Source organism: Corythoichthys intestinalis, chromosome 11 (assembly GCF_030265065.1).
Source record: "Corythoichthys intestinalis isolate RoL2023-P3 chromosome 11, ASM3026506v1, whole genome shotgun sequence".
Classification (NCBI taxonomy): Eukaryota; Metazoa; Chordata; class Actinopteri; order Syngnathiformes; family Syngnathidae; genus Corythoichthys; species Corythoichthys intestinalis.
Genome location: NC_080405.1, coordinates 9,153,700 through 9,179,671, shown reverse-complemented (window position 1 = coordinate 9,179,671; position 25,972 = coordinate 9,153,700). Strand labels below are relative to the sequence as shown.

Here is a 25,972-nt window from a genome sequence, read left to right as displayed (position 1 = left end):
GGAGGAAATGTGGGGATGTGATGCGTGGTTGCGTTTTGTGTGATCATGTTTGTGACGATGCCGGTGCATATATGCATAATGATGACAAATTAAAGCCTGTCTTTTGTAACGAATTCTCCCAGTTAAACAAGAGTGTAAGATGGATATTCAATAAACATTTATATCTCTTATATTTGCGTGTCTGTTCTAACAGGCGACTAGTGAATTTGACATTTATTTTGATCTCCTCGAGTTGGCAGGAAAAAACCGCATGTTTTCTTAATGTTTAAATAGTCTACATATTTTTATGATCATTATAAATGAATTTGCACAACAAAATAACACTGGAAAAGTTAGTTAAATATATTTCTAGTATGAGACCAAAGCGCACATTCCTTTACATTCAGCGAAGCCGACACAGGTTTCCGTATAGCATCTTAAATAATCAATTTGAATCCTTTCCAAATCCCAAATCCCTTTCCAAATTATCTTCTACCATGATTTGCAAATAAATTCTTTAAAAATCAAACAATGTGATTCTCTGTTGTTTTGTTTTTCCCCACATTCTCTCTTTCATGGTTGAGGTTTAACCATGTTGACAATTACAGGCCTCTTTAATATTTTCAAGTGGGAGAACGTGCACAATTAGTGGTTGACTAAATACTTATTTGCCCCACTGTATGCGCAACACTGTCACTGCTATGACTGGCTGCGTAGGGGAACTGAAGTGAACTGTTTTGCATTATTGGCGAGACACCTGTTGCCCTAGCTACTAGCTGCAGCTTTTAATGTTTCGTACATTAGTTACAAAAATAGTAAAAAAAATCCTCATTGCATCCCGAAGACCTTGCTGACTATGTTTTAGTTCCACTTTACTTGGCATATTGAAATAACTGGAATATGGATGTTTGTGAATTGTTTTTGAATCTTCAGCGGCCGAATCGTGAATAAGCTAAGAATCGGAAATTTCACACACCTTTATTAGATATTAATTAATGCTGTAACGCTTGCGAAAATTGGCAGTGGAATGTTGCTCCAGTAAATCAGCACAGGAGTCTCGCTGACTTTTTACCCTTGATTTTTCTCCCTCACAACTATATACAGTTGTGGTCAAAAGTTTACATACACTTGTGAAGAACATAATGTCATGGCTCTCTTGAGTTTCCAGTTATTTCTACAACTCTGATTTTTCTCTGATAGAGTGATTGGAACAGATACTTCTTTGTCACAAAAAACATTCATGAAGTTTGGTTCTTTTATGACTTTATTATGGGTGAACGGAAAAATGATCAAATCTGCTGGGTCAAAAATAAACATACAGCAGCGCTAATATTTGGTAACGTGTCCCTTGGCCATTTTCACTTCAATTAGGCGCTTTTGGTAGCCATCCACAAGCTTCTGGCAAGCTTCTGGTTGAATATTTGACCACTCCTCTTGACAGAATTGGTGCATTTCAGTTAAAGTTGATGGCTTTCTGACATGTACTTGTTTCTTCAGCATTGTCCACAAGTTCTCAATGGGCTTTAAGTCAGGACAGAAGTCAGGAAGGCCATTCGAAAACCTTAATTCTAGCCTGATTTAGCCATTCCATTACCACTTTTGATGTGTGTTTGGGGTCATTGTCCTGTTGGAACACCCAACTGCGCCCAAGACCCAATCTTCGGGCTGATGACGTTAGGTTATCTTGAAGAATTTGAAGGTAATCCTCCTTCTTCATTATCCCATTTACTCTCTGTAAAGCACCAGTTCCATTGGTAGCAAAACAGCCCCACCGCATAATACTACCACCACCGTGCTTGATTGTAGGCATGGTGTACTTGGGGTTAAAAGCCTCACCTTTTCTCCTCTAAACATATTGTTGGGCATTGTGGCCAAACAGCTCGATTTTTGTTTCGTCTGACCACAGAACTTTCCTCCAGAAGGTCTTATCTTTGTCCATGTGATCAGCAGCAAACTTCAGCAAAGCAAAGTTTTGGCGCAAGGGCTTCCTTCTTGCACGGCAGCCTCTCAGTCCATGGAGATGCAAAAGACGCTTGACTGTGGACACTGACACCTGTGTTCCAGCAGCTTCTAATTCTTGGCAGATCTGCTTTTTGGTGATTCTCGGTTGAATCTTCACCTTCCTGACCAATTTTCTCTCAGCAGCAGGTGATAGCTTGCGTTTTTTTCCTGATTGTGGCAGTGACAAAACAGTGCCATGCACTTTATACTTACAAACAATTGTTTGCACTGTTGCTCGTGGGACCGCTGCTTTGCTGCTTTGAAATGGCTCCAAGTGACTTTCCTGACTTGTTCAAGTCAATGATTGTTCAAGTCAATAATCACTCACAAGAAAGTGTTAATTCGTGTTGCTGTATGTATATTTTTGACCCAGCGGATTTGATCACTTTTTCTGTTAACCCATAATAAAGTCATAAAAGAACCAAACTTCATGAATGTTTTTTGTGACAAAGAAGTATCTGTTCCAATCACTCTATCAGAGAAAAATCAGAGTTGTAGAAATAACTGGAAACTCAAGAGAGCCATGACATTATGTTCTTCACAAGTGTATGTAAACTTTTGACCACAACTGTACAGTCATTTTGTACTAACCCACTAATGGGAGCGTCGCGTTGCGGTATCGAACGCACCAACAGGAGCGTCGCATTGCCATATCGAAAGCACCAATAGGAGTGTCGCACTGACAAATCACGTCGGCGCCGACCGTAGTCCTAGTGACACTACAATGTTTCTGTTGAATTTTGTGCGCTGCATAGATTTTCTTGTGCGCTGAGTATGTGCAAGCAGTGCACGATTGCGCACACGCACAGTTTAGAGGGAACATTGAGCCAAAGTATTTGTGAGCATTGTAGATTTATTTTTTATAATATAGAGCCTACCGACTAGTATGTGCATTGTGCAGTTTGAAACTCTAAAATTGGTGCCATTGATCATGAAATGTTCTCCTCTCAAACTATTAGAACGACCTGATGTCTTCACTCATCTCCATGTGCACGTATGTTCAAAGCGGCCTCCCCACTGGCCCACAACCCCCTCAGCACCTCACAGCCGGCAAGCTATGCAAGGTCTGCCCCCACAAGGTAAAAACCAACTTGGGCATTGTATGACATAAAAAACACCTAACAAAATCTAAGCTTGTACGTCTCCACCTCGCTTTTGTGTGCCAGGTTGTGTGCAGCTCCAAGTATTTGGTGAGAGGAGAGACTGCTCGGGACCACGTGGACCTGCTGGTGTCCTCCCGTTTCTGGCCCCCGGTTTACGTTGGCGACTGCGCTCGACAAGTGGCTCTTTGTACGGACATGCAGTACCCAGGAATGGCCGCCCGGATGTGGGGTCGAAATCAGGGCTGCTTCTCCGAGCCTTTTGAGAAACCAGAGGTGGGTAGAAATTAAGCCCTTGTTTCCATTCTCAAACACATCAACTGTCCATCATAAATAATTTCTATGTCCTGGAGAATTCATATTTGCATTTTCTAGCCTCTTTGATCATGCCTGTTGAGAAAATTTTTTAAAAAATATATTAAAGATGCACGATAATATCGGTTACTGATAATTATCGGCCACTAATGGCAATTATGACATCACACAGATAATCCAGGTTAAAAAAAACAAACTTGATTTAGCCTCCAAATGTGCACAACCGAAGCAGTTTTGTCCACTTCTCCACCGTTGCCTCCTCAACCCCTCCTTTCTCTGAAGCCCCTGAGGGAGGAGGGGTTGAGGAGTATGGCGTCATAGAGGAGGCGGCGTTACACAATAGGTTTGAGGCGATATCATGGCGGCTCTGTCACTAGTGTGGGTTGAATTTTCCGTGTTTAAAACAAACGACGCTCTCGCTATCTGGAGAACATGCACTGCAGAAGTTCCACGAGGTGGACAGAAAGCGTCCTCATTCAACCACCCGATCAGCCATTCAAAACTGCATCACAAAGATTTTTGGAACGAATACGAGGCTTCTGCTAGTGCGAATGCTAGAGCTAAACACACATAAACTAAGATAAACTACGGGGCTCGTGTCGATGGAGAGACGCTGCATCCTCCCCGGAGTCGGGTTGTTTAGGAATGCAGCCCAAAGCGTGTGGTGAACTCCGTCTAAGTCTAAACACCGGCACGAGACCGATAGTCGACAAGTAGCCGTCTTCTGACGGAGCCTGCCGCTCCGGCTGGTCTGGCAGGCCGCCGCGCCGGATAGGCGGACCGAGCCCGGTTCCCCAGCTGCGGGACCTCCGGCGAACACCCCGGGTTCTTGAGCGTTCCCCCACTGCATGCGGGACGTGAGGCGGTCGCCTCCATCCGGAGCAGAGCCAGGCCCCAAATACGCCGCGGCGAGCGGCTATCCGGTACGAACGTAGCTGCCGCCACTCATGGGGGGATGCCGGACGAGAGACATTTTTTAACGTTTTTTTTTTTAAGTTACCCGAGAGCCCAAGCCCTGGATAAAAAAAAAATAATGCAGTTTATACGACCACCATTCTTCAAGTAAAACATGCCGATCACATCAGTTTCACCACTGACATTTGGACAAGTGATGTTCAAGTAAGCAAGCTTACAGTATCATGACGGTACAGTGGTTAGATGATCATTTCAACATGCACCAAACCACACTCACGAAGAACTCAGCAATCAGTAAGGCATTCAGTACGCTGTAAATTTATGACGTCTTAATCAGATCGTTCTTCTTAAATCTAGTCAAATAATTTTCCACATCTTGTTTTGAGTGTTAAAGACTAGTTAACAGATGAATACGCCAGATTATTCCATGTACTTGAAGTAAAGATTGCCATTTGTTCTTATTGGTAAAAATGGTCATTTTTCACCTAAATCAAGAAAAAAAAATCAAATAATGTTTTGAACCATACCTATTCTCGAATAAAGAACATTTCTTACATGTTTTTTTAGGATTAAGTATAATAATTTATTGCTTAAAATAAGGCTGTTAAGCCTATTTTCAGCTAGCTATTTTTCTTCAAGAAATTTGAGTGAAATATACTTGAAGCGCTCGCAGATAATTTCACTTATTTCCAATAGATTTACACTGAAAATAAGGGAATTTAACTCGTTTTAAGGGGTGTGTTTTTGCAGTGTTGTAATGTTATATGTTAGGAATGGCTTTGAAAGGCATTTTAGTGCAACCTAGGTAATTACTCTGTAAGTAACTGTTACCAAAAATTTACCATTACATATGTTAGGAATGGCTTTGAAAGGCATTTTAGTGCAACGTAGGTATTTACTCTGTAAGTAACTGGTACCAAAAGTTTACCATTACACAATGTCAGACAATCAGTCTGAATTAAGATGTTGGAATTTACGACTTGGTAACATTTGGTGTTGAAAAAATGAGCAATAAATTATATTTATGCACAGTAATATTTTTTTGTCTTGTGTATACTTTAAAATTTTACATAAATCTTTTAATAGACTTATCGGCTTGACATTTTCGGTTATCAGTTGGAACGAGGAAGAAATTATCGATTATCAGTATCGGTTGAAAAATGTATTATCGGTCATCTCTATAATATTCTCCTAGCTTATTGAGGGGAAAGGGAGCAATAGGGACGGGCGTCGTCTCTCGTCAGTCATTTTTGTTTGGGTCATTCAATAACTATCACATATCAGAGATTTATGGATTTTTTTCCAACATCGTTGGATTGTTTACTTAACCAGGTTTACCAGACCGTTTTGTCCAATGACTGAATGATTTTTTTCACACGCGTCGGTTTGTTGTCAAATCCTGGGTCGCTTGCTCAGATTCCAATGTGAAAAGGAACCGCATGAAAAACGTCCTCTCTCTCTGGCCTTTCCTGGTGTGAATATGCCCTCAGACCATCTCTTTGTGTTTTTGCTCGTCAGTTCGTGTCATGCGCCGAGCTGCAAGAGAAGCCATACAATGACGACCTATCTACGACCAGAGACAACGGACATCTTCACCCCTACACTAAATCTCCCTTCCGTTGGCTGGTGCATCCTCCAACATTGTCTCCGAGCCACGAGACTTCTCTTCCAGAGCACCACTCCATGGCTTTGTGTAAAGACCTCGAGCACCTCATCTGTACTGTGACGCAAATCACTGGGGAGGAAATAGTAAAAGATGAAAAACAGAGCCACCAAAGTTCAGTGAACTGTTTAAGGACACAGCATGTGCTTTTCAGCAACCCGGCGCATTACTACCTCTACAACCGCCTGCTGGATTTTCTCTCCAGTAGGGACATTGTTAATGAGCAGATTAACCAAGTCGTAAAGGTGTGCCAACCCGGAGAAGTCGTCATCCGGGATACGCTCTACCGGCTCGGAGTGGCAAATATCAACCTGGTGGAGGAAGAAGAACAAAAAAGCGTAGAGGAGGAACCGAAACAAGGGACAGAGATGATGTATGAAGTGGTGCTGCCTGAATGAAAGCAGCCCCGCTGGTGTTTGACAGTACAAATTTTACAAATTTACTCACAACATTTCAAGGATGAATTTCCAGGATGAACCATAAACATGAACGAATGAAGTAGACATTCTTGAGAAATATATTAAATGGATCAATTTGGAACTATTTAGCGCCACGTTAAGCAAAAAAAAAAAAAATACTGAAGCATGTGCATTCAAAAGTAAGTTCATATGTGCACCTTTGTTTTAGGTTCATCCTCAAATTTCACTTAAAAGTCCAGTACCCCCAACTTATTTTCAGTTTATGTATAGCAGATATGTAAAAAGTAAAAAACATGGATATTTATACAAATGTTTTGCAATTTAGTGGCTGCATTGTTTACGGTGAATAAACTATTAAAAAAAAGAGCATGCAGTATTACACATTTAGGAATTTTCCAATTCAGCTCCATTTATGAGGAGTGAATGTTCTGGAAAGATTTGATCAAAAACTTGTCACTTTATCTGTTGAACAGTGAATGAATCAATTCTGAACTATTATAAAAGTATAAATGATAGATACAATGGCCAATTCATATATTTTTGCTGTAGACTTTGTTTCAAACAAAGGGTGCTTTCTTTTACCGTGACTGATTTAATGTTCTAATATTTGTTAAAGGAAGGTGGAGTTCGTTTTCAAGTTTGCCTATTAATGCTTTCCTGTTTTTGCGAGATTGTATTTGTCATGTGCTTGCACAGAATTACCTCTCATTTGCCATTTGTTGCCTTTTGGAGTGAATGTCAATGTATAGCCGACGCATGTACATGTATACCACTTGCACAAACGAGGATATATATAACAGTTGTTATTTATCAATAAATTAAAAGGCTAAGCACCATGTTACACTTGTATTGCAAAAGGACAGACATCATTGATAGTTATTTGCATTGACGATGATTACGGTTGAGATCAAATATAGGTGCATAACAGCATATATTTTTCCAAGTAACCCACGCAACGAGTCAGGAGAGAATGAGTCACTAGTTAAAGAAGGGAAAAAAAGTAATCTGACTAAAAATGGTTGCTTTGGATACAACCAAAAATAGTGTCGTATAGCCACTGTCGTCAACTTGTGTGCTAAAGTGGTTATATAAACAATTCTACTTCCGCTATTTCCACACATAAATTTGTCAGTGATCTTGAAGAAACATTCAAATATATGTGAACTCTGTAGCTAAAAAAAAGTCAAGCTAGTTTTTCCAAGTTATGCTCTTATTTAGAAAAGGCATAAAGTGGTACCTCTACTTATGAAAGTAATTGGTTCTGGAAGTAATTTCGTAACTTGAAAATTCTGTATAAATAGGGACGTTTTTTCCATGTAAATGCCCTAATCTGTTCCAAGCTCTCCCAAATTCAGGCATAAATCTTTTATAAAGCATAAAATGCATAAAAATGCATCAAAACGTGTAACAAATACCTGTTACGATTAGATTATTGTACAATAAACAAAATTAGATTTGTGCGTAATGTAAAAAAACAAGAATAGACTAAAGAATAAAAGTTAATACACTCATGGAAAGCTGTGGGAACACGAGGGGCGAATGAAGAGGACGCTGAGATACACACATACATGTACAGTAGAGGACCCGCGTAGCCGATTGGATGCCAGGAATGCTGGGCAAGTAACCAATTTGGAATTTGGAGCCAATGGCAGAGTAGCTATAAGTATGTTACATTCATTAAACTCTGGGAGCTATGAGCACCACTGTATTTTTGCCTTTTGAATCCTGAAATTTCTTTCACAACAAGTGGCAATATTTCCGCGTTGAGGCGTGTCTTAACCTCAGAATTTGGTATGTAGAGACGTTCTTAAGTAGAGGTACCACCATACGTGGAGATTAAAAGGGGGCGGTTATGGCCCCCGATGGCCTAAAATGTCATTGCATAAACGGTAATTGACTTTCCAGTATATGAAGTTAAAATTAAGACTTTGGCTGGTAAAATGTTGTCTATAAAAGTTGTCAAGCACTAAAAGAAACAACAAAAATGAATGAAATGAACAAAAAAATATATATATATTTATAATGGGTCAAAATTCTTTTTCAAACAGATCATGTGACTAGCACCTTAAAGACGATCATTTCCTTTGCTTAGCCCCCCTCCCCAACACCAGAGGACAGAAGAGGCAAGATTCAGTGTATCCCTAAAGTGAGTACACCCCTCGCATTTCTGCAGATATTTAAGTATATCATTTCATGGGACAACACTGACAAAATGACACTTTGACACAATGTAGAGTAGTCTGTGTGCAGTTTATACAGTGGGGCAAATAAGTATTTAGTCAACCAGTAATTGTGCAAGTTCTCCCACTTGAAAAGATTAGAGAGGCCTGCAATTGTCAACATGGGTAAACCTCAACCATGAGAGACAGAATGGGGGAAAAAAAACAGAAAATCACATTGTTTGATTTTTAAAGAATTTATTTGCAAATCATTGTGGAAATAAGTATTTGGTCAATACCAAAAGTTCATCTCAATACTTGTTATGTACCCTTTGTTGGCAATAACGGAGGCCAAACATTTTCTGTAGCTCTTCGCAAGCTTTTCTTACACTGTTGCTGGTATTTTGGCCCATTCCTCCATGCAGATCTCCTCTAGAGCAGTGATGTTTTGGGGCTGTCGTTGTGCAACACGGACTTTAAACTCCATCCACAGATTTTCTTTAGGGTTGAGATCTGGAGACTGGCTAGGCCACTCCAGGACCTCTAAATGCTTCTTACGAAGCCACTCCTTTGTTGCCCTGGCTGTGTGTTTGGGATCAGACCCAGCCACATCTCATCTTCAATGCCCTTGCTGATGGAAGGAGATTTTCACTCAAAATCTCTCGAAACATGGCCCCATTCATTCATTCCTTGACACAGATCAGTCGTCCTGGTCCCTTTGCAGAAAAACAGCCCCAAAGCATGATGTTTCCACCCCCATGCTCCACAGTGGGTATGGTGTTCTTCAGATGCAACTCAGTATTCTTTCTCCTCCAAACACGAGAACCTGTGTTTCTACCAAAAAGTTCAATTTTGCTTTCATCTGACCATAACACATTCTCCCAGTCCTCTTCTGGATCATCCAAATGTTCTCTAGCAAACTGCAGACGGGCCTGGACGTGTACTTTCTTCAGCAGGGGGACACGTCTGGCAGTGCAGGATTTGAGTCCCTGGCGGCGCATTGTGTTACTGATAGTAGCCGTTGTTATTGTGGTCCCAGCTCTCTGTAGGTCATTCACTAGGTCCCCCCGTGTGGTTCCGAGATTTTTGGGCCATGGGTTGAGATCTTGCATGGAGCCCCAGATCGAGGGAGATTATCAGTGGTCTTGTATGTCTTCCATTTTCTAATAATTGTTCCCACAGTTGATTTCTTTACACCAAGTGTTTTACCTGTTGCAAATTCAGTCTTCCCAGCATGGTGCAGGTGTACAATTTTGTTTCTGGTGGCCTTCGACAGCTCTTTGGTCTTGGCCATAGTGGAGTTTGGAGTGTGACTGACTGACTGAGATTGTGGACAAGTGTCTTTTATAGAGATAATGCTTTAAAACAGGTGCAATTAATACAGGTAACGAGTGGAGCATTGTTAGACCTCGTTAGCCCTCGTTAGAAGAAGTTAGACCTCTTTGACAGCCAGAAATCTAGCTTGTTTGTAGGTGAGCAAATACTTATTTTCCACTCTAATTTGGAAATAAATTCTTTAAAAATCAAACAATGTGATTTTCTTTTTTCCCCCCCCACATTCTGTCTCTCATGGCTGAGGTTTACCCATGTTGACAATTACAGGCCTCTCTAATCTTTTCAAGTAGGTTAACTTGCACAATTGGTGGTTGACTAAATACTTATTTGCCCCACTGTATAATAGAGTTTATAGAATTTATTTTCCCCTCAAAATAACTTCAAAATATAGCCATTAATATCTAAACCCCTGGCAAAAAAAAGTGAGTACACCACTTTGAAATAACGTACATCCCTTAATGTCCAAATTGAGTACTGCTTGTCATTTTCCCTCCAAAATGTCATGTGACTCGTTACAGGAGTGCTTTCAGCATTGCTGCAGCGATTGAAGAGGTGGGGCGTCAGCATGTTAATGCTCAGATCAGACGCCGCACTCTACATCAAATTGGTGTGCATGGCTGTCACCCCAGCAGGAAGCCTCTTCTGAAGACGGTACACAAGAAAGCTCGCTCGTCTCATAGGAGATGGTTCCAGTAATCCATGTGCTTTGTTGACATGTCTTTAGCAAACTGTCTGCGGGCTTTCTTCCGGTTTATGATGGTGATGTCACGCAGCCTTGCGGTCTAAAATTAGAATTCGTGCGGTACACTATTATTGGAAACAGTTTATCAGTAGTAGACATCCAGTAGACTCCCAATTCAAACGGATTGGACGTCCATCGCCATCAGTGGCGGCTAATACCAAGCAAAGAGTTAATTTGGGGGCATTTGACGTCATTTCATGTTCCCTTTCATTGTTCCCTGTTCATTTCCTTTCCTGTTGAGGCATTTACGGGTCACTGCCTGTTGATTTTGGGGCATTTACAGGTCAATATCTGGTTACTGAAAAGGAAGTGACTCAAGAATGTCCCAAAATGAGTAAGAAGTGACTCAAAATTAACATGAAGTAACCTGTAAATGCCCACAAAAGATTGGCTGTGAATGCTTTAGTTTCACTGCCTTGACAGCGCTAGACGTCCAATCCAGTGAAAATGAATTGGATGTCTAGCAGACAGTGAGTGAGCTTACACTATTCTAATGGAAGATTTTGGTAGCAACCTTGGACCTTTTCTGGAAATTTAATAATTTCTGGATTTTAAATTTTAAGACCTTTTAAGGACCTTCGGGAACCCTGTATTATGATCTCTAGAATACATGTCACAAGTACATGCCAAGTTTGAGGAGAAGTAAAGGGTAATATTGAGGATTCCGAGGCAATGTTGACTAATAATAGTGGGGACATATCAGAGGAATTGCAGTTTATCAGAATTGGAGAAAACCATCAAACTGAAGTTTCATTGTAAAGCTTTTATTGGAATAACATTTGCAACTTTTGTCTCACTTTCACAAAACCGCCCGTCACGTATATGAAGTGTGCATTCATTACAATCTCTAAACGCTAAAATAAAGATACTTCTCAATATACATCAGGAGAAATATACATGATTAGAAATCTCATTCATTTAGATGTGAGCACATGTGCAATGCCATGTGGGACACACCTCTCACAGCTTGTGTTACTTCATACAGTTGGCAGTGTAGGCTGACTGCTACATATCAAAAGTCATGATTATAAGGAACACTATAAGAAAATGCACAAAATGTCTGAAAATAAACAGTAAAAACATTCACATTGTCAAGCATAAAACACTATTCTATCGTCTATCGTGGACCTATTATTGGTATTGCTCTCTCCTATATGGTCTTGAACCTGTGGATAATGGATTTATGTTAAGTGGTGCAATCACATGTTGCCAAGAAGCCACGGTCACTGTAATGGTGTCACAAGAGCTCTGGATATGACCAAAGCGTGACGGACAAAAACAACGTAGTCATTCTTTGCCTTCTTCACAGTCCATTTGGCACGCATTTATAAAAAAGAAGAAACAGGCTGCTCAATGAAAGTGATCGGAGAAGAAGCTAACTTATCTACAGCGCTTTATACTAGTCGTCGTTAGTTAGCTTTTGAACTTTCTACATGAATGCAGGCCCGTCACCAAACATTCACAAAAATCATTACTAAATTCCTATATTTTGAATAAGTCTATAGTACCCCTCCACTCACGCAGCACGTAATCATCATGTCCGATCAGCAGCAAAAAAATATTCAAACATTAATTTAAAAATAGAATAATAAAGCATCAACAGCGCGATCTGAACCCGGGACCAGGGGTCATGCTACAACCTAATTAGAAAAGGTTTACCACTGCACCACCAAAACATGAACCTTTTGGAATTTCTAACATTTCTACATAAAATCACCATCAAATGTGATCTTTGTCAAAATCACACAGATGAAAATACATTGTTTTCTTTAACTTAAATCACCCAAATATTTATAGGTTTTCATATTTTAATGACGATAGCATGCAAACAATAACAAGGGGGAAAATAACTAAGTGAACCCTCTGCCTAGGCAAACTTAAAGAGCAATTGAAACCAATTTTTACCAAACATTATAGGTTAGGTTTGTGCCTAATCACTGATGAGTGGTTTAAAGCTGCTCTGCCCACTATAAAACATGCACTTGGTAAGAAATGTCTTGATGAGAGGCACTGTCTAATGTGCATCATGGTTCGGTCAAAAGAGCTGTGTGAAGACCTGCGATCAAGGATTGTTTATTTGTATACAGCAGATAAAGGATACACAGTCTAGATGTTAATCAATCGACAGTCAGAGAAGTTGTCTACAAATGGAGAGAGTTTGGCACTGTTGCTTCTCTCCAAGGAGTGGCTGTCCACCAAAGATGATGCCAAGAGGTCAGCGCAGAATACTCAGAGAGATAAAAAAAAGAACCCCAGAGCATCTGTCAATGACTTACAGAAATCACTGGCACAGTCAAATGTCTCTGTGCACACATCAACTATATGTAAAACTATGGCCAAGAATGGCATACATCTGAGGACTCCACGGAGGAAACACTGCTGTCTAAAAAAACATTGTAGCTCGTTAAATGTTTGCAAAAAGGCACTTGGACACTCCACAGACGTTTTAGCAAAAAAATTGTGGACTGATGAAACCACAGTTGAATTGTTAGGGAGTAACACACAATGTCATGTGTGGAGCAAAAATGGAACAGCTCACCAACATCAACACCTCATCCCCACCGTGAAGCATGGCGGAGGGAGCATCATGATTTGAGGCTGTTTTGCTACCTCAGAGCCTGGACAACTTGCAATCATTAATGAAAGAATGAATTCAAAAGTTTATCAGGATGTTTTGCAGGAAGACCTTAGGCCGTCTGTCAGACAGTTGAAGCTAAAAAGAAGATGGGTGCTGCAACAAGACAATGATCCAATAACATAGAAGTAAATCAACTTCAGAATGGTTTCAGAAGAACAAAATACACATTCTGGAGTGGCCAAGTCAAAGTCCAGAATTGAACCCCATTGAGATGCTGTGGCATGACCTAAAGACGGCGATTCATGCTCGACATCCCAGGAATCTGACTAAACAAGAGCAGTTTTGTTGAGAAGAATGGGCCAAGATTAGTCCTGATCGATGTGACCGACTGATCTGCAGCTACAGGAAGCATCTGGTTGAAGTTATTACTGTCAAAGGGGTGGGCACAAAATGATGTGATAAATGTGATTGTTCACTTACTTATTTTCCACCTTATGTCATTGTTTGCATACTATCATCATCAAAATATGAAAACCTATAAATGTTTGGGTGGTTTAAGTTAAAGCACACAGTTTTTCATCTGTGTGATTTTGACAATGATCAGATCACATTTGACTGTGATTTTATGCAGAAATGTGAGAAATTCCAAAAGTTTCAGATATTTTTTTTTCAAACAACTCTATGTCACAATTCAACTAGAAACTGCGTTTATGAAGAAATTGTGATGGAGCTTTGCTGTGGTTGACACAGATCTAAGACCAGCCCGGTTGTTTTTCGGGGGTTACTGATGACTTAGGGGCATTTCGGGTTCACTTCCTGTTGATTTGGAGACATTTCGGGGACACGTCCTGTTGATATCAGATAACTTCCTGTTGATTTGGGGAAATTTCGGGGACACATCCTGTTGATATCAGGTCACTTCCTGTTGATTTGGGTATATGTATATATATTAGGGGTGTCAAACGATTACAATTTTTAATCGAGTTAATTACAGCTTAAAAATTAATTAATCGTAATTAATCGCAATTCAAACCATTTACAAAATATGCCATATTTTTCTGTAAATTATTGTTGGAATGGAAAGATAAGACACAAGATGAATATATACATTCAACATACGGTACATAAGTACTGTATTTCTTTATTATAACAATAAATCGACAAGATGGCGTTACCATTATTAACATTCTGTTAAAGCGATCCATGGATAGAAAGACTTGTAGTTCTTAAAAGATAAATGTTAGTACAAGTTATAGAAATTTTATAATAAAACCCTTCTTCATGTTTTCGTTTTAATAAAATTTGTAAAATTTTCAATCAAAAAATAAACTAGTAGCCCGCCATTGTTGATGTCAATAATTACTTACACAATGCTCATGGGTGCTGAAGCCTATAAAATCAGTCGCACCCAAGCGCCAGCAGACGGCGGCAAAACTCCGAAAAACACAACAAGTACACCTTTCACTGTGCTGTCATTTCAATCTGTTTGAGCGGGGCGACTTACACAAGTGCCAGTTGAATGTCAATGTGCTGTCATGGCAAATGGTCGAAAAATCACAAGCACCTATGTTTTCCTGCCATTGAAAATGAATGGGAAATTTGGACGTGCATTCAATGGCACAGACGTTAGAAATTAATGGTAAAGTTTTTGTTGACTTTTGGGAGAACAAATTTTTATCAAATTCTGTATTCTGTACTTTTACGCCCCTAACCATCCTGGATTTTTTTGATGTGTAAATTATGTGATTTGGTATTGTAGGACTAGATACATTTGGAACCTTTTTTTTCTTCCATAAAACCCCACATTGATGGGCAAACAAAAAAACTTTGGGAGTCTTTCGAAATTTTCCCTGTGTCGCGCAAGAATACTGGTAATTTTGAGCGGTGCTGGTCAGTTAACTGTGAATAAATGGTATATTGTTGACTTGTTAAGTGTTTGTTAACAGTTTGCTGTGATGTATGGACGTTAAATACTTTCCCAAACTCATGGATTTGTACGATACTGTTGTATTTTTTTGTGAGATGGCTCAGTACAGTGGTGTAAAAAAGTATCTGAAACTTTTGGAATTTCTCACATTTCTGCATAAAATCCCCGTCAAATGTGATATGATCTTTGTCAAAATCACACTAAAACCACCCAAACAATGACAGAAGGGGGAAAATAAGTAAGTGAACCTAAGGAGCCTAAGGAGACTTAAAGAGCAATTGAAACCAATATTTACAAAACAATTTAAGTCAGGTGTGTGCCCAATCACTGATGAGTGGTTTAAAGCTGCCCTGCCCACTATAAAACACACACCTGGTAAAAATTGTCTTGATGATAAGCATTGTCTGATCTGCATCATGGATCAGTCAAAAGAGCTTTCTGAAGACCTGCTATCAAGGATTGTTGATTTGTATAAAGCTGGGAAAGGATGCAAAACCATCTCTAAAAGTCTGGATGTTAATCAATCGACAGTCAGAGAAGTTGTCTACAAACAGAGAGAGTTTGGCACTGCTGCTTCTCTCCCAGGGAGCGGCCGTCCACCAAAGATGACGTCAATAGCTCAGCGCAGAATACTCAAAGAAGTAAAAAAAGAACCCTAGAGTGTCTGCTTATGACCTACAGAAATCACTGGCACAGTCCAATGTCTCTGTGCACACATTAACTATATGTAAAACTATGGCCAAGAATGGTTTTAATGGAAGGACTCCACAGAGGAAGCCACTGCTGTCTAAAAAAACATTGTTGCTAGTTTGATGTTCGCAAAAAGGCACTTGCTGTTTTGCTGCCTTAGGACCTGGACAACTTGCATACATACCAATGTATGTGTGTTTGTATGCATTAAACCAAATGTTCAACATTTCATCCATGGTGTTTCTTTGCTAAAGTACAGCACACAGAAAGGCCTATGGGTGGAATGATGTTAAGGTACAAAAATTTGATATTTTAAATATGTCAAATTTCTGGTCCTTCAGCTTTTTCAACCTGTTTGTTCTTCAAAGTTTAGTAGATGGTTAGCACACTATTAACAACTGATCTGTTAAGTGTGAGTAAATATTAGTATTACTTAGGTTATGTACTGTATGTTATTGAGAGTTTACTAATTATGTAGTAACTAGTTAGAACAGCTAGTTATTATAAAGTGTTACCGTTGAGGAATTTTATTAGATGGCCTTTGCCCAGCAAAGCCCCATCAACGAGAATTCCAGTCATTTCAATATTTGAATGGTGCCGGTCGGTCAAACGGTTTGAGTTATGGGCTATATAAAACAGGGCTATATAAAATTTGTATTCATATGCACTTTTGCGGTTAAGAGTTGATGATTTTTGTTCCCCCCAAAAATTAGCCTTTTGGTGTGCAGGCACGGCCTCCTACTGCCTGCCTATGGTGACGGGTCTGCTCCCATGGGAAAAACATAGTTAACGCAAAAATATGATTTTTCTTAATGAACTCTTCAAGATTGGTAAAAGAGTTGGATGATTGCTGCATTGATAAAGCTACAAAAAGTCCACATAGGAGCATTGAGAAATGCTTCCTGTAATTTTAAAGTTTTCGTGGGTAACCGAAATAAAGGTTTTCCTTTCGTTCGGCAAGGATTTTCAACAAAACTGGTAGTTGTTGGTCTTCATTAAAGGCTGCTCCTCCTCCTCGGAGTCACAGGACTGCTCACAGGGTCCGTCGCAACACTTGGGCTGGTCACACTCTTCACACTTTTCAGCCTCCATGACCTGCTGCTGATGCTCTTGCTCTTGTTGCTGCTCCTGCTGCTGCACATTCTGGTAAATTAGCTGTGGGGCCAAGAGAATTTGGGCGGTCAACTTGGAAAGTAACAAAGAGATCTTGACATTTGTTGTTAAAAAAAAAAAAAGACATCTCAAAGGAGAAGCAAATAATCGCATTGGTTTGACAGCACACATGATTAGATCAAATAAACTGGTTTGTCTGAACAGTCACATTGTCCACCCATCCATCTTCCATACAGTTTATCCTCGTTAAGTTCGCAGAAAGGCTGAAGCCCGGATTTGAACCTCAACCTCAAAGCCGCATGGCTAATGTGATAACCACGTGTGTATCTAGCTTCCTGGTCACCAGTCTCATCCGAAAAAAAATGCTGTGGACAGCTCACCTGTTCCTGCTCCTCTTGTTCACCGAGTTGTCTTTGTATCATCTGACTGATCTTGCTGAAAGTGGGACGCTCAGTGGGCTCCAGATTCCAGCACATCTTCATGATGTCGTAGCTGGAGTAATAGAACCAAAAGAAGGAATTTCATTTTTCATCGCATTTTTAAAATATTTGCTCCAAGGGCGTTGGTTTGCCTAGGGATGGTAGGGACATAACACTGCCAACTTTTCAGGATGCTCAAATTGTCCGCACCAACTTTTAAGCAACCTTATTTGCATTATATAGTGACTTCAGTTATATAGGTAATTTAGATCAGGGTTCCCCATCTGCCAGGCCGCGGACCGGTACCGGTCCGTGGCGCATTTGCTACTGGGCCGCACAGAAATAATAATTTATTAACGACCGCATTCTGGTCGAAATAACCCCGTGCCCCTGCTTAACACACCAATATCCCTGTCTACTCTAGATATAATACTAAAGGATAGATTAGAATGTCGTCATGGGAATCCATTGATTGGACTGCTAGCAGTACATCTTGTTTTGTGTATATAATATACGTATCTAAGTGCGCTTGTCCTCGATAATAACGTATTACTAGGCCGCGAGCTCAGCACATTTTTTCCCGGAAATAATTAGCCCCCACACGAGCGAAGATGACTGGACGTCTTTGGAGATATTTTTTACGGCGAAAAGGACACCTGACCAGCCAGAAGATGAGCATACAACCTCAAAGACCCACGAACTGCGAAGGAGTGGATTTGTGACCTGTTTGTGCATAAACCGAGTGATTCGAGCATGTCTGTGCAACAGGAGGATCAGCTTATAGAGACTGCAAATGACGGCGACCTTAAACGTACATTTGAAACAACAACTCTACCGAGGTTCTGGATAAAAGTCATTCCAGAATACCCTGACATCGCTACGAGAGCATTGAAAACCTTGCTACAATTTCCAACATCGTATCTTTGTGAAGTGGGCGTCTTAATTAATGCTTAACGACAAGGCGAAGTTGTTAATGGTGAGAGAGCTGTGTGCAGCGTAAGTTAATATTCCTTTCTTTAAAGTTTGTAGTGTTTACTTTGGAATTGCTGCATTTGCGGCCATGTTTAATGTTACGCTAATGCGCAGAACCGCATCGTTGCAATTTTTGATAGGTTGTAAAATTTGTTGAACACCGGTCCGTGAAAAAAAGACCCAAGTAACACCGGTCCGTGGTGCAAAAAAGGTTGGGGACCCCTGATTTAGATTGTCATCCCATATGTTGTGAGGATAGAATTGACCTTTTCAATATGAGGTCAATTCTTTTCATGTTATGTTTAGACTTAAATTTACACTTTTTCACTTGCTTAATGTGCTAGTCCATTTTTCCCCCTCAAACACACATTTGATTGGCTGATGACCAGTGTTGTTAATTTTACTTTTAAAAAGTGGCACCCACGCAGCATCTCCACTCGTCTGCGGGACTATCACATGTTAGATGGGACTCATGCAAGACTAGGTGAAATTTGACACGCTCAAGTAGAAAACCTCGGTGTCAGGATTAGCGATGAGACAGCATTGAATAGGATGGCAACATACTCACACTCGCAAGGGATTCACACAAATACTGGGTTCTAGACCACATGGCCTATTTAGGTACACTTCACCCCTCGCAATCACTTATCTCTCTACCCCCCTCCCCCTTTTCCCCCTCACATGGTGTCAACTGGAAATACAACTAGCTAACGATAGCACCAACATATTCATAGTTTAATGCCTTTCTTCTTGTTTTTTGTGCTTTTTCTATCTTTCTCTCCCTTTTCTTTTGTTCCCCCATTACTCCTTCCTGTTCGCTGTTTTCTCCTAATAAACAAGGAACGTTGAATGATCACAATGGATGTATGTCATACTCCCATGTGATACACTAAAACTGCTCGGATCAATCGGACACTCAGATCTCCATTCTCTGTCAAACAGGACAGGTTAAAAAACAAAACAAATCCTAATTAGTTACAGTTACAAATTACTTCTCCCAAAAAGTAATTGAGTTAGTAAATATTACCTCAACGTAAGAGTAACGGCAAAGTAACTGACGTTACTTTTTATATTCTACATGTTAATTACTAGGTATGCAATGATACAGTTAACGGTTCGGTCCGATTTTCGATACGAGGGACACAATTTTCGATTCGATTCAATACATTTAATGCTCTGAAATAAAAATGTAATAATAAGTGTTATGTATATATATATATATATATATATATATATATATATATATTTTTTTTTTGCTAACAAACAAAAATAACATTGCCATCACATAAACATGCATTTTAGTGCAAAATATTTATGTGCTTACTTTTTACTGATCTGAAGAAATTTTGTATAAAAGTGCTGAGAACTATCTTTACTGTTTGTAAAGTGAGGCGGGGCATACTGTTAAATGCTACAGCTCTCTTAGCAGCTAGGTTTACCACATGAGCAAAACATCTTATTTGTGGTCCGAGTCCATCTGTGTCACGTACTGAATGAACAATATTTGCAGCATTATCTATAGTCACTGGTATGGATTGATTTGGCCTGCTTAACTTCTATTCAGTCATGGCGTTTTTTAATTCATCAATGCAGTATATGGACTACGTGTCCCATGATCGCTCTGGGCTCACGTAGCCAATGGCATGGGACTTGGGGAATCTAACGTAGCACATCTAGTTAGCTATTTGATTACATCTAGTGTGTGTGCGCGCGAGTGTTGTCGGATCATTAAAAAAGGTAACAAACGCCACAGAAGTCACGTCTGCTCATTACTGCACAACACCAGCTTATGACAATCGACTTTCATAAACAGGACTAGTTTGAAGTACACCGCTCTTAATTTGCCACTTATTGTTCATTAAGTAACCGTGAGGTAGCTCTCTCAGGGTATCCAACTGTCTGTTGTCAAAGTGAGGTTGTTCATAGCAGCCAAGTCGGTAACAATGTTTTGGAGGACTTCGTTGTAAATATCCGCGAAGACAGTCTTTGTGAAATATATACGAGAGTGGATAGCATATCAACAAACCCAAAATGCTGCCACACAGCGGATCTGTACGACACTGAAGCTGCCTCGTCAAACTTCTGTCTTTCCTCACTAGCCATGATTGTCGTGTCTGTTACCTCTGCCACAAACAAATGCAGCCTGCTTCATTATCGCCCTCCATGCAGTTTGGGGGAGGAGAAGAGGAGGGCTGCTCGGAAGGTGGGGGGGGGGGGGGCGGCTGTCTCAGAGCTTTTCAAGGCACAGCCCTCAGTTTTCGATGCACCTGGGCATATTAGCGAGCGCATGCAAGAAAAAATTCGGAAAACAAATTTTGGGAGCTTTTCATTTGCATCGAACATTTTTGCGTATTGAATCGAAAAGGGCGTATCGAACGGTTCAAAATAAAACTGAGTATTGTTGTATCCTTAGTTAATTCACGATTCATTTTAATAACGTCTTTCACATCAAATATGTTTATATTAACTGATTGAACTGAACTGTCACACTTTTTACATTTTTAAAAATTTCACTTATAAAAGAGTGTAATGGTATACAAACTTCAACTTTCAAATGCTGCGAGAAAAATAAGCCTTTTTGTTTTTTTCTGTTGTAGTGAACCCGCGCCAAACCGTGACCCCGCACCAAGGTACGTACTGAACCGTGATTTGCGTGTACCGTCATACCGCCTAATATGAATATATGGATATATTTTCCAATATGCAGGTAAAGCTCTGAATCTCTTCTCTTTCCTATCTTTAACTCTAGTTGTTTTGATTTTTTTTAAAAATCACACAAGATTTATGGATATGTCATTCAAGAAAAGTTAAGAGCAAGTGACTATTTTTGGTAATAAAAAAACAAAAACAAATTATTATGCAGCATCTACAAAGACAACGCCCACTTGGTGATGATAATGCATACTGAACAGGAATACAGTTCATTATTTTCAATTAATTGTACCCACCTGAACGGTGTGTAAAAAAAAAAAGTTGCCAGAGAGTTTAAGATGATGCTCGCCACGCTAAATGCTAATGCTAGCGAGAACGCGAATGCTATGCTAATGCTGCGAGGTCCGAGCCACCTAGCATCGCGTTTGCAACGGCGTCACATTTACCTTTCCTCCTCCCCCTCCCGCTCTGTTCTCTCCATGTCTTTTCAGAAATTTCATTCATTACTTTTTCATGCCGCTTTTAACCACAAGGGTCGCTGAGGTGCTACTCCCAGCTAACTACTAGTAGGCGGGTTACACCCTGAATTGGTTGACAGCCAATCGCAGAGCACAATGAGACATACAACCATTCACGCACACACTCATACCTACTGGTAATTTAGAGTGTTCAATCAGCCTAATACACATGTTTTTGGGATGTGGGAGGAAACCAAAGTCCCCGGAGAAAACCAACGAAAAACATGCAAACTCCACACAGGAAGGCCAGAGCCCGGGATTGGAAAGTTGATCTTAGAACTGTGAGGCAGACATGCAAACCACTCGGCCACCGTGCCATTGCATCATTCAACCAAATTGCAGTAACGCATGCCTTTATATCCTCAGTAATGGTAACGCCGTTGCAAAGATGGGAAAATTAATTAATTTTATTACTCACTATTGACAAAAATAACGCCGTTATTAACAATACTGTTGATGACCCCCCCCCCCTTTCCCCACCACCACACACACACACACACACACACACACACACACACACTCACACATCCCCGACAGTAATACAACATGTCTACAACATGCAACCTTCTCCGCCCCTTCGAAGAGGAGGTGTATTAGAAGTTTTTTTTTTGGGGCCCGCCACTGTAAGTAATGTAAAAAGACGTCAATGTTGTGGAAATGGGAACAACCCACTAATTTCACTTCTAAAAGTCCTATCTGGATCAGAGTTAGCATAACATTAAACTGTGTGAATTCGCTAACTTGCTAACTCGAGTAGGAAGCGGTTTAGAAAGAAGTGTTCTCCTGTATGTGTTTTCTACTTTTAACATCAATTAAAGTATGAGAATTGTAGTGAACCAAGGTTTATCCCCCTCCCCCCAATTTTCATTTTATCATTATTTTATTATGTGGTCTTAAAGCAGCCCAAAAGAGCTTTTTTGCTGAGTTTGGCTGTGTTTGCGGACAAAAGCTGTAGTGTTTTACCTGAAGGAAGGCTCCATTTTTATTTAATTTTGTTATTCCCTGACTAATAAGGTTTTTCAGTTATATTTAGTTTATTTATTTAGACCACTTGTTCTTAATCTGGGTTAAATTGAACCACAGGGGTTCGGTGAGTAAATCTAACAAGTTCGGCGAATGTAAAGGAACGCAGAGCCCTATTTTCGTACGCTGATTAAATCTAGGCAAAGTGGCTTTTTAGACCTGGTCTTGGACTGGTTTGCTCCCAATTTACAGGTTTAATCCATTTTTTTTCACTGCTAGTCTCAATCTGATGGGAGGAGGAACTGGTTTGCTCAGTGGAAGGTTGACCCACACTTTGTATGAGGGAATACAACAGACCAATGGGCGGTGTAGTCTCAAATTTTGACCTGTTTATAAAACATGCTGTCAAAAGAAGAAGAATGGGATGAATGGGAATTTGCTAAATTATAAGATTGCTAGTTTAGATATATCGATGAATTTGAAAAAAAAATTGCTTGACTAACTAATTGTGAAGGGTTCGGTGAATCCACATGTGAAACTTGTGGGATTCGGTACCATTAGCAAGGTTAAGAACCACTGATTTAGGACAGAAAATGAGGGTGGTCTGAAGACAACATTTTATTGCTTTCATTCCAGGATAGTTATGAGATTATTAACAAGTTTGTATTTATTGTGTAGGTTAATATAATTTAAGGTTATGGTCAATTATTGCAATTCAAATTTGCTAATAAAATCTTGACCGGTGGCAGTTCCAGCATTTTTCTGAAACGGGCAGCGAAAGCGCCATATGTAACCCTCAGGCACCCGCATCTTTGTTCAGTGTTTGTTTTAGTCAACAAGGCAATTCGCAGACTATCCTGCATGTGGCTGTAAAAATATCGTACTATTAAAGCAACACTAGGTAATTTTTCAACATTTAAAAAATATTTTCATAAAATTTGTCATAATATATTGACTGACAACTAGATGAATGACACCTCTTTTATATCTTGAGGGCGTCTGTATTGCTTTCAGCGTCACTAACTTTGAGGAGGGTGGCAGGAACCCGGCCACACAACAACAACAACAAAAACACAAATGTGCTGTCTGCTTTACCATATATTTCACTTCCGCCTTTCTCCATTTATTATAGAGACGGAAGTTGAAGCGAACGGTTTTGCGTGAATTCTGCGACGATGGCAGAGCAACAAAAGAGACAAAAAGTTTTGTCTGAGGAGGGGGAAAAAAGCGAGGCTATCAGGATATACAGAATAAACATTGGCCTGGCTTTCACTCACTGCTGTGTTCGTGTTCAATCAACTGTTAAAGCTCAGCTGTTGTTGGCAGCGTTTGAAAGCTTAAGTTTAAAGAAATTCTAAATATTCATCTTGCCTCCTCAGGTTTAGTTTTGGCTAAGCAAAGCAAAGCAAAGCAAAGCAAAGGATAGTCTAAGGTGGTAGTCACATGATCTGTTCGAAAAATGATTTTGACCCATTATGAAATACGTTGTAGGATTCTGTTCATTTCATTAATTTTTGTTGTTTGTTTTATTGCTTTACAACTTTTATAGACAACATTTTAATTGCTAGGTCTATACTTTAAAAAGGAAGTTCAGAATTTTTGACATTAGGCTTAATTTTGGAGTTAGCGGGGGTTCAATTAGTTGTTGGAGTTGATTTGAACAAATTCCGTGCAGTTTGTCAGTTATTTGTTAGATTCAGGGCTCCGGAGTGGCTAAGCTAGCACGAGTCAATGGTGGCTGAAATCAACTCCATTGACTAATTAAGCCCCAGCTAACTCAAAGATTAAGCCTTTTCAATTACATGTAATGATATTTTTGGGGTGTCATTTTTATGTTGAGGCAGCAAAAGGAGAAAGCTTGGTTAAAAGTAACTGATAAGTAACTTTTAAAGTAACTTAGTTACTTTGATTAGAAAGTAATGAGTAAATTAACTAGATTACATTTTTGAGGTGTAATCAGTAATCAAATTACTTTTTTAAGTAATCCGTGACAACACTGGCAATAAGCATGTGGCTAGGCCATTTACTTCCCAGGGTTGATTCGTGTTAATTGAAAGCATTTCATAAGTTTTGTGCAAACAGGCGCTTTGTTCATTGCAAGCATTGGGTTAAGTTGTTAATAAAAGCCTGCATTATGAAATACAACTGTCATCTGATGAACACTTACACAACTAGTAAAGAACTTGTAGAAAAAGTAGAAAAATGGCTCCCTTTCCTTATTTTTTGTCTGTACCCCATCAGGAGTCTTCAGTAAACGTAAAAGCAATTGTCACCTACATTTTAAGAAGCAATATGTGAGATTTGCACTTCAGTTCTTCATGAAATGGCCCTAATATATCAGTAGACAGTTAACAAACATGTTTTTTGGAAATACTTCTAACACCGTTCTTAATGGTTAAGCCAAGATTTTCCTATTTTAAAATTCGATTGTTTTAATTATGTGTTTACAATGGATGTCCCGCCTTCCACTAATCATCCAGTTACGAGATAAGTTCTTTGTCTTCGTCCAGGTTGCCAGAAAAAAAAGAAGGATATGCATATGGCGGAAAACACTCAGGTGACTTGAAGTTCCGCTCTGAGACCACCAATTGGCCATCATTGGAAAGCTTAAAATCTCAATTTTCTGGGGAAAGAAAAATTTTGAACAAGAGGGCATTTAAATAAAAAAAAAAAGAAAGAAACAGCAAAACACTAACTGGAGAGCACGCGAGAGCATAAATAAAGACGCCATGAAACGTGGTAATATAACAAGGGTCGCGATGCAGAAATCGCAGACAACAAGGAGTAATCGAGATTTTCATTTTCATATATTTACCCTTTTAAACGATTTTTTTCAATTTTTCTTTGTTTGGATCAATTATTTATCATCTAAAATATTGGGGAAAATGCAACAGTAATGAAAAAAATACAATTAAGTGATAGTTATGAGGTAGATATTCGTGACTTTTTTTTACAGAAGGCAATTTTTTTAATTGCGACGTCATTTGTTTAAAAGTTCAAAATATGCGAGTGAATAATTTTTTGAAGTCGTTTTTTTAAAAAACTAAATATTATATATATATATATATATATATATGTATATATAAATATATATATATATATATATATGTCAAAATTATCGCGTTAACGCGCGGTAATTAATTTTTTAAATTAATCACGTTAAAATATTTGACGCAATTAACGCACACGTCCCGCTCAGACAGTATTCTGCCTTTTGGTAAGTTTTACGGCAAGGCTTTTTGTGCTGTCTAACAGCGAACTCTTGTGGTCGCTTTGCGACATGGTTTATAGAATGTACATATTATGTTAGCAAGCGAAATGTTACATTTTTTGTATGAGACGCTTTTTGTTTATGTTTAGTGAACCTGTATAGTGTGCTAAGCTAACGTTGTTGCTAATGCAATGCTTGTGTACTTTTTTTTTGTAGTTTTACGACGGTCTAAAGAGCACAATGGTTTGAGGCCATTTTATTAATAAATCAGACGAAAAAGGAAGAAGTCTGATTATTAAGG

The 25,972-nt window shown here is 39.4% G+C and overlaps 2 protein-coding genes across 4 annotated transcripts in view; one reads left to right on the top strand and one right to left on the bottom strand.

Moving 5' to 3' along the window:
• The window catches only part of hmgxb3 (HMG box domain containing 3), a 49,668-nt gene extending 42,448 nt beyond the window's left edge, over positions 1–7,220 (top strand). For all 3 annotated transcript variants that reach the window (XM_057849709.1, XM_057849708.1, XM_057849711.1), the window contains 3 exons: positions 2,940–3,059; positions 3,147–3,356; positions 5,829–7,220. In XM_057849709.1, coding sequence (XP_057705692.1) covers positions 2,940–3,059; positions 3,147–3,356; positions 5,829–6,371 — 873 coding nt within the window. In that variant the 3' untranslated portion in view covers positions 6,372–7,220. The remainder of the gene's footprint in view (positions 1–2,939; positions 3,060–3,146; positions 3,357–5,828) is intronic.
• A 4,184-nt stretch (positions 7,221–11,404) lies between these two features.
• The window catches only part of csf1ra (colony stimulating factor 1 receptor, a), a 66,977-nt gene continuing 52,409 nt past the window's right edge, over positions 11,405–25,972 (bottom strand). The window contains exons 21-22 of the mRNA XM_057850811.1: positions 17,317–17,428; positions 11,405–16,978 (exon numbers count right to left, since the gene is read on the bottom strand). Of these exons, the coding sequence (XP_057706794.1) occupies positions 16,790–16,978; positions 17,317–17,428 (301 nt within the window). The 3' untranslated portion in view covers positions 11,405–16,789. The remainder of the gene's footprint in view (positions 16,979–17,316; positions 17,429–25,972) is intronic.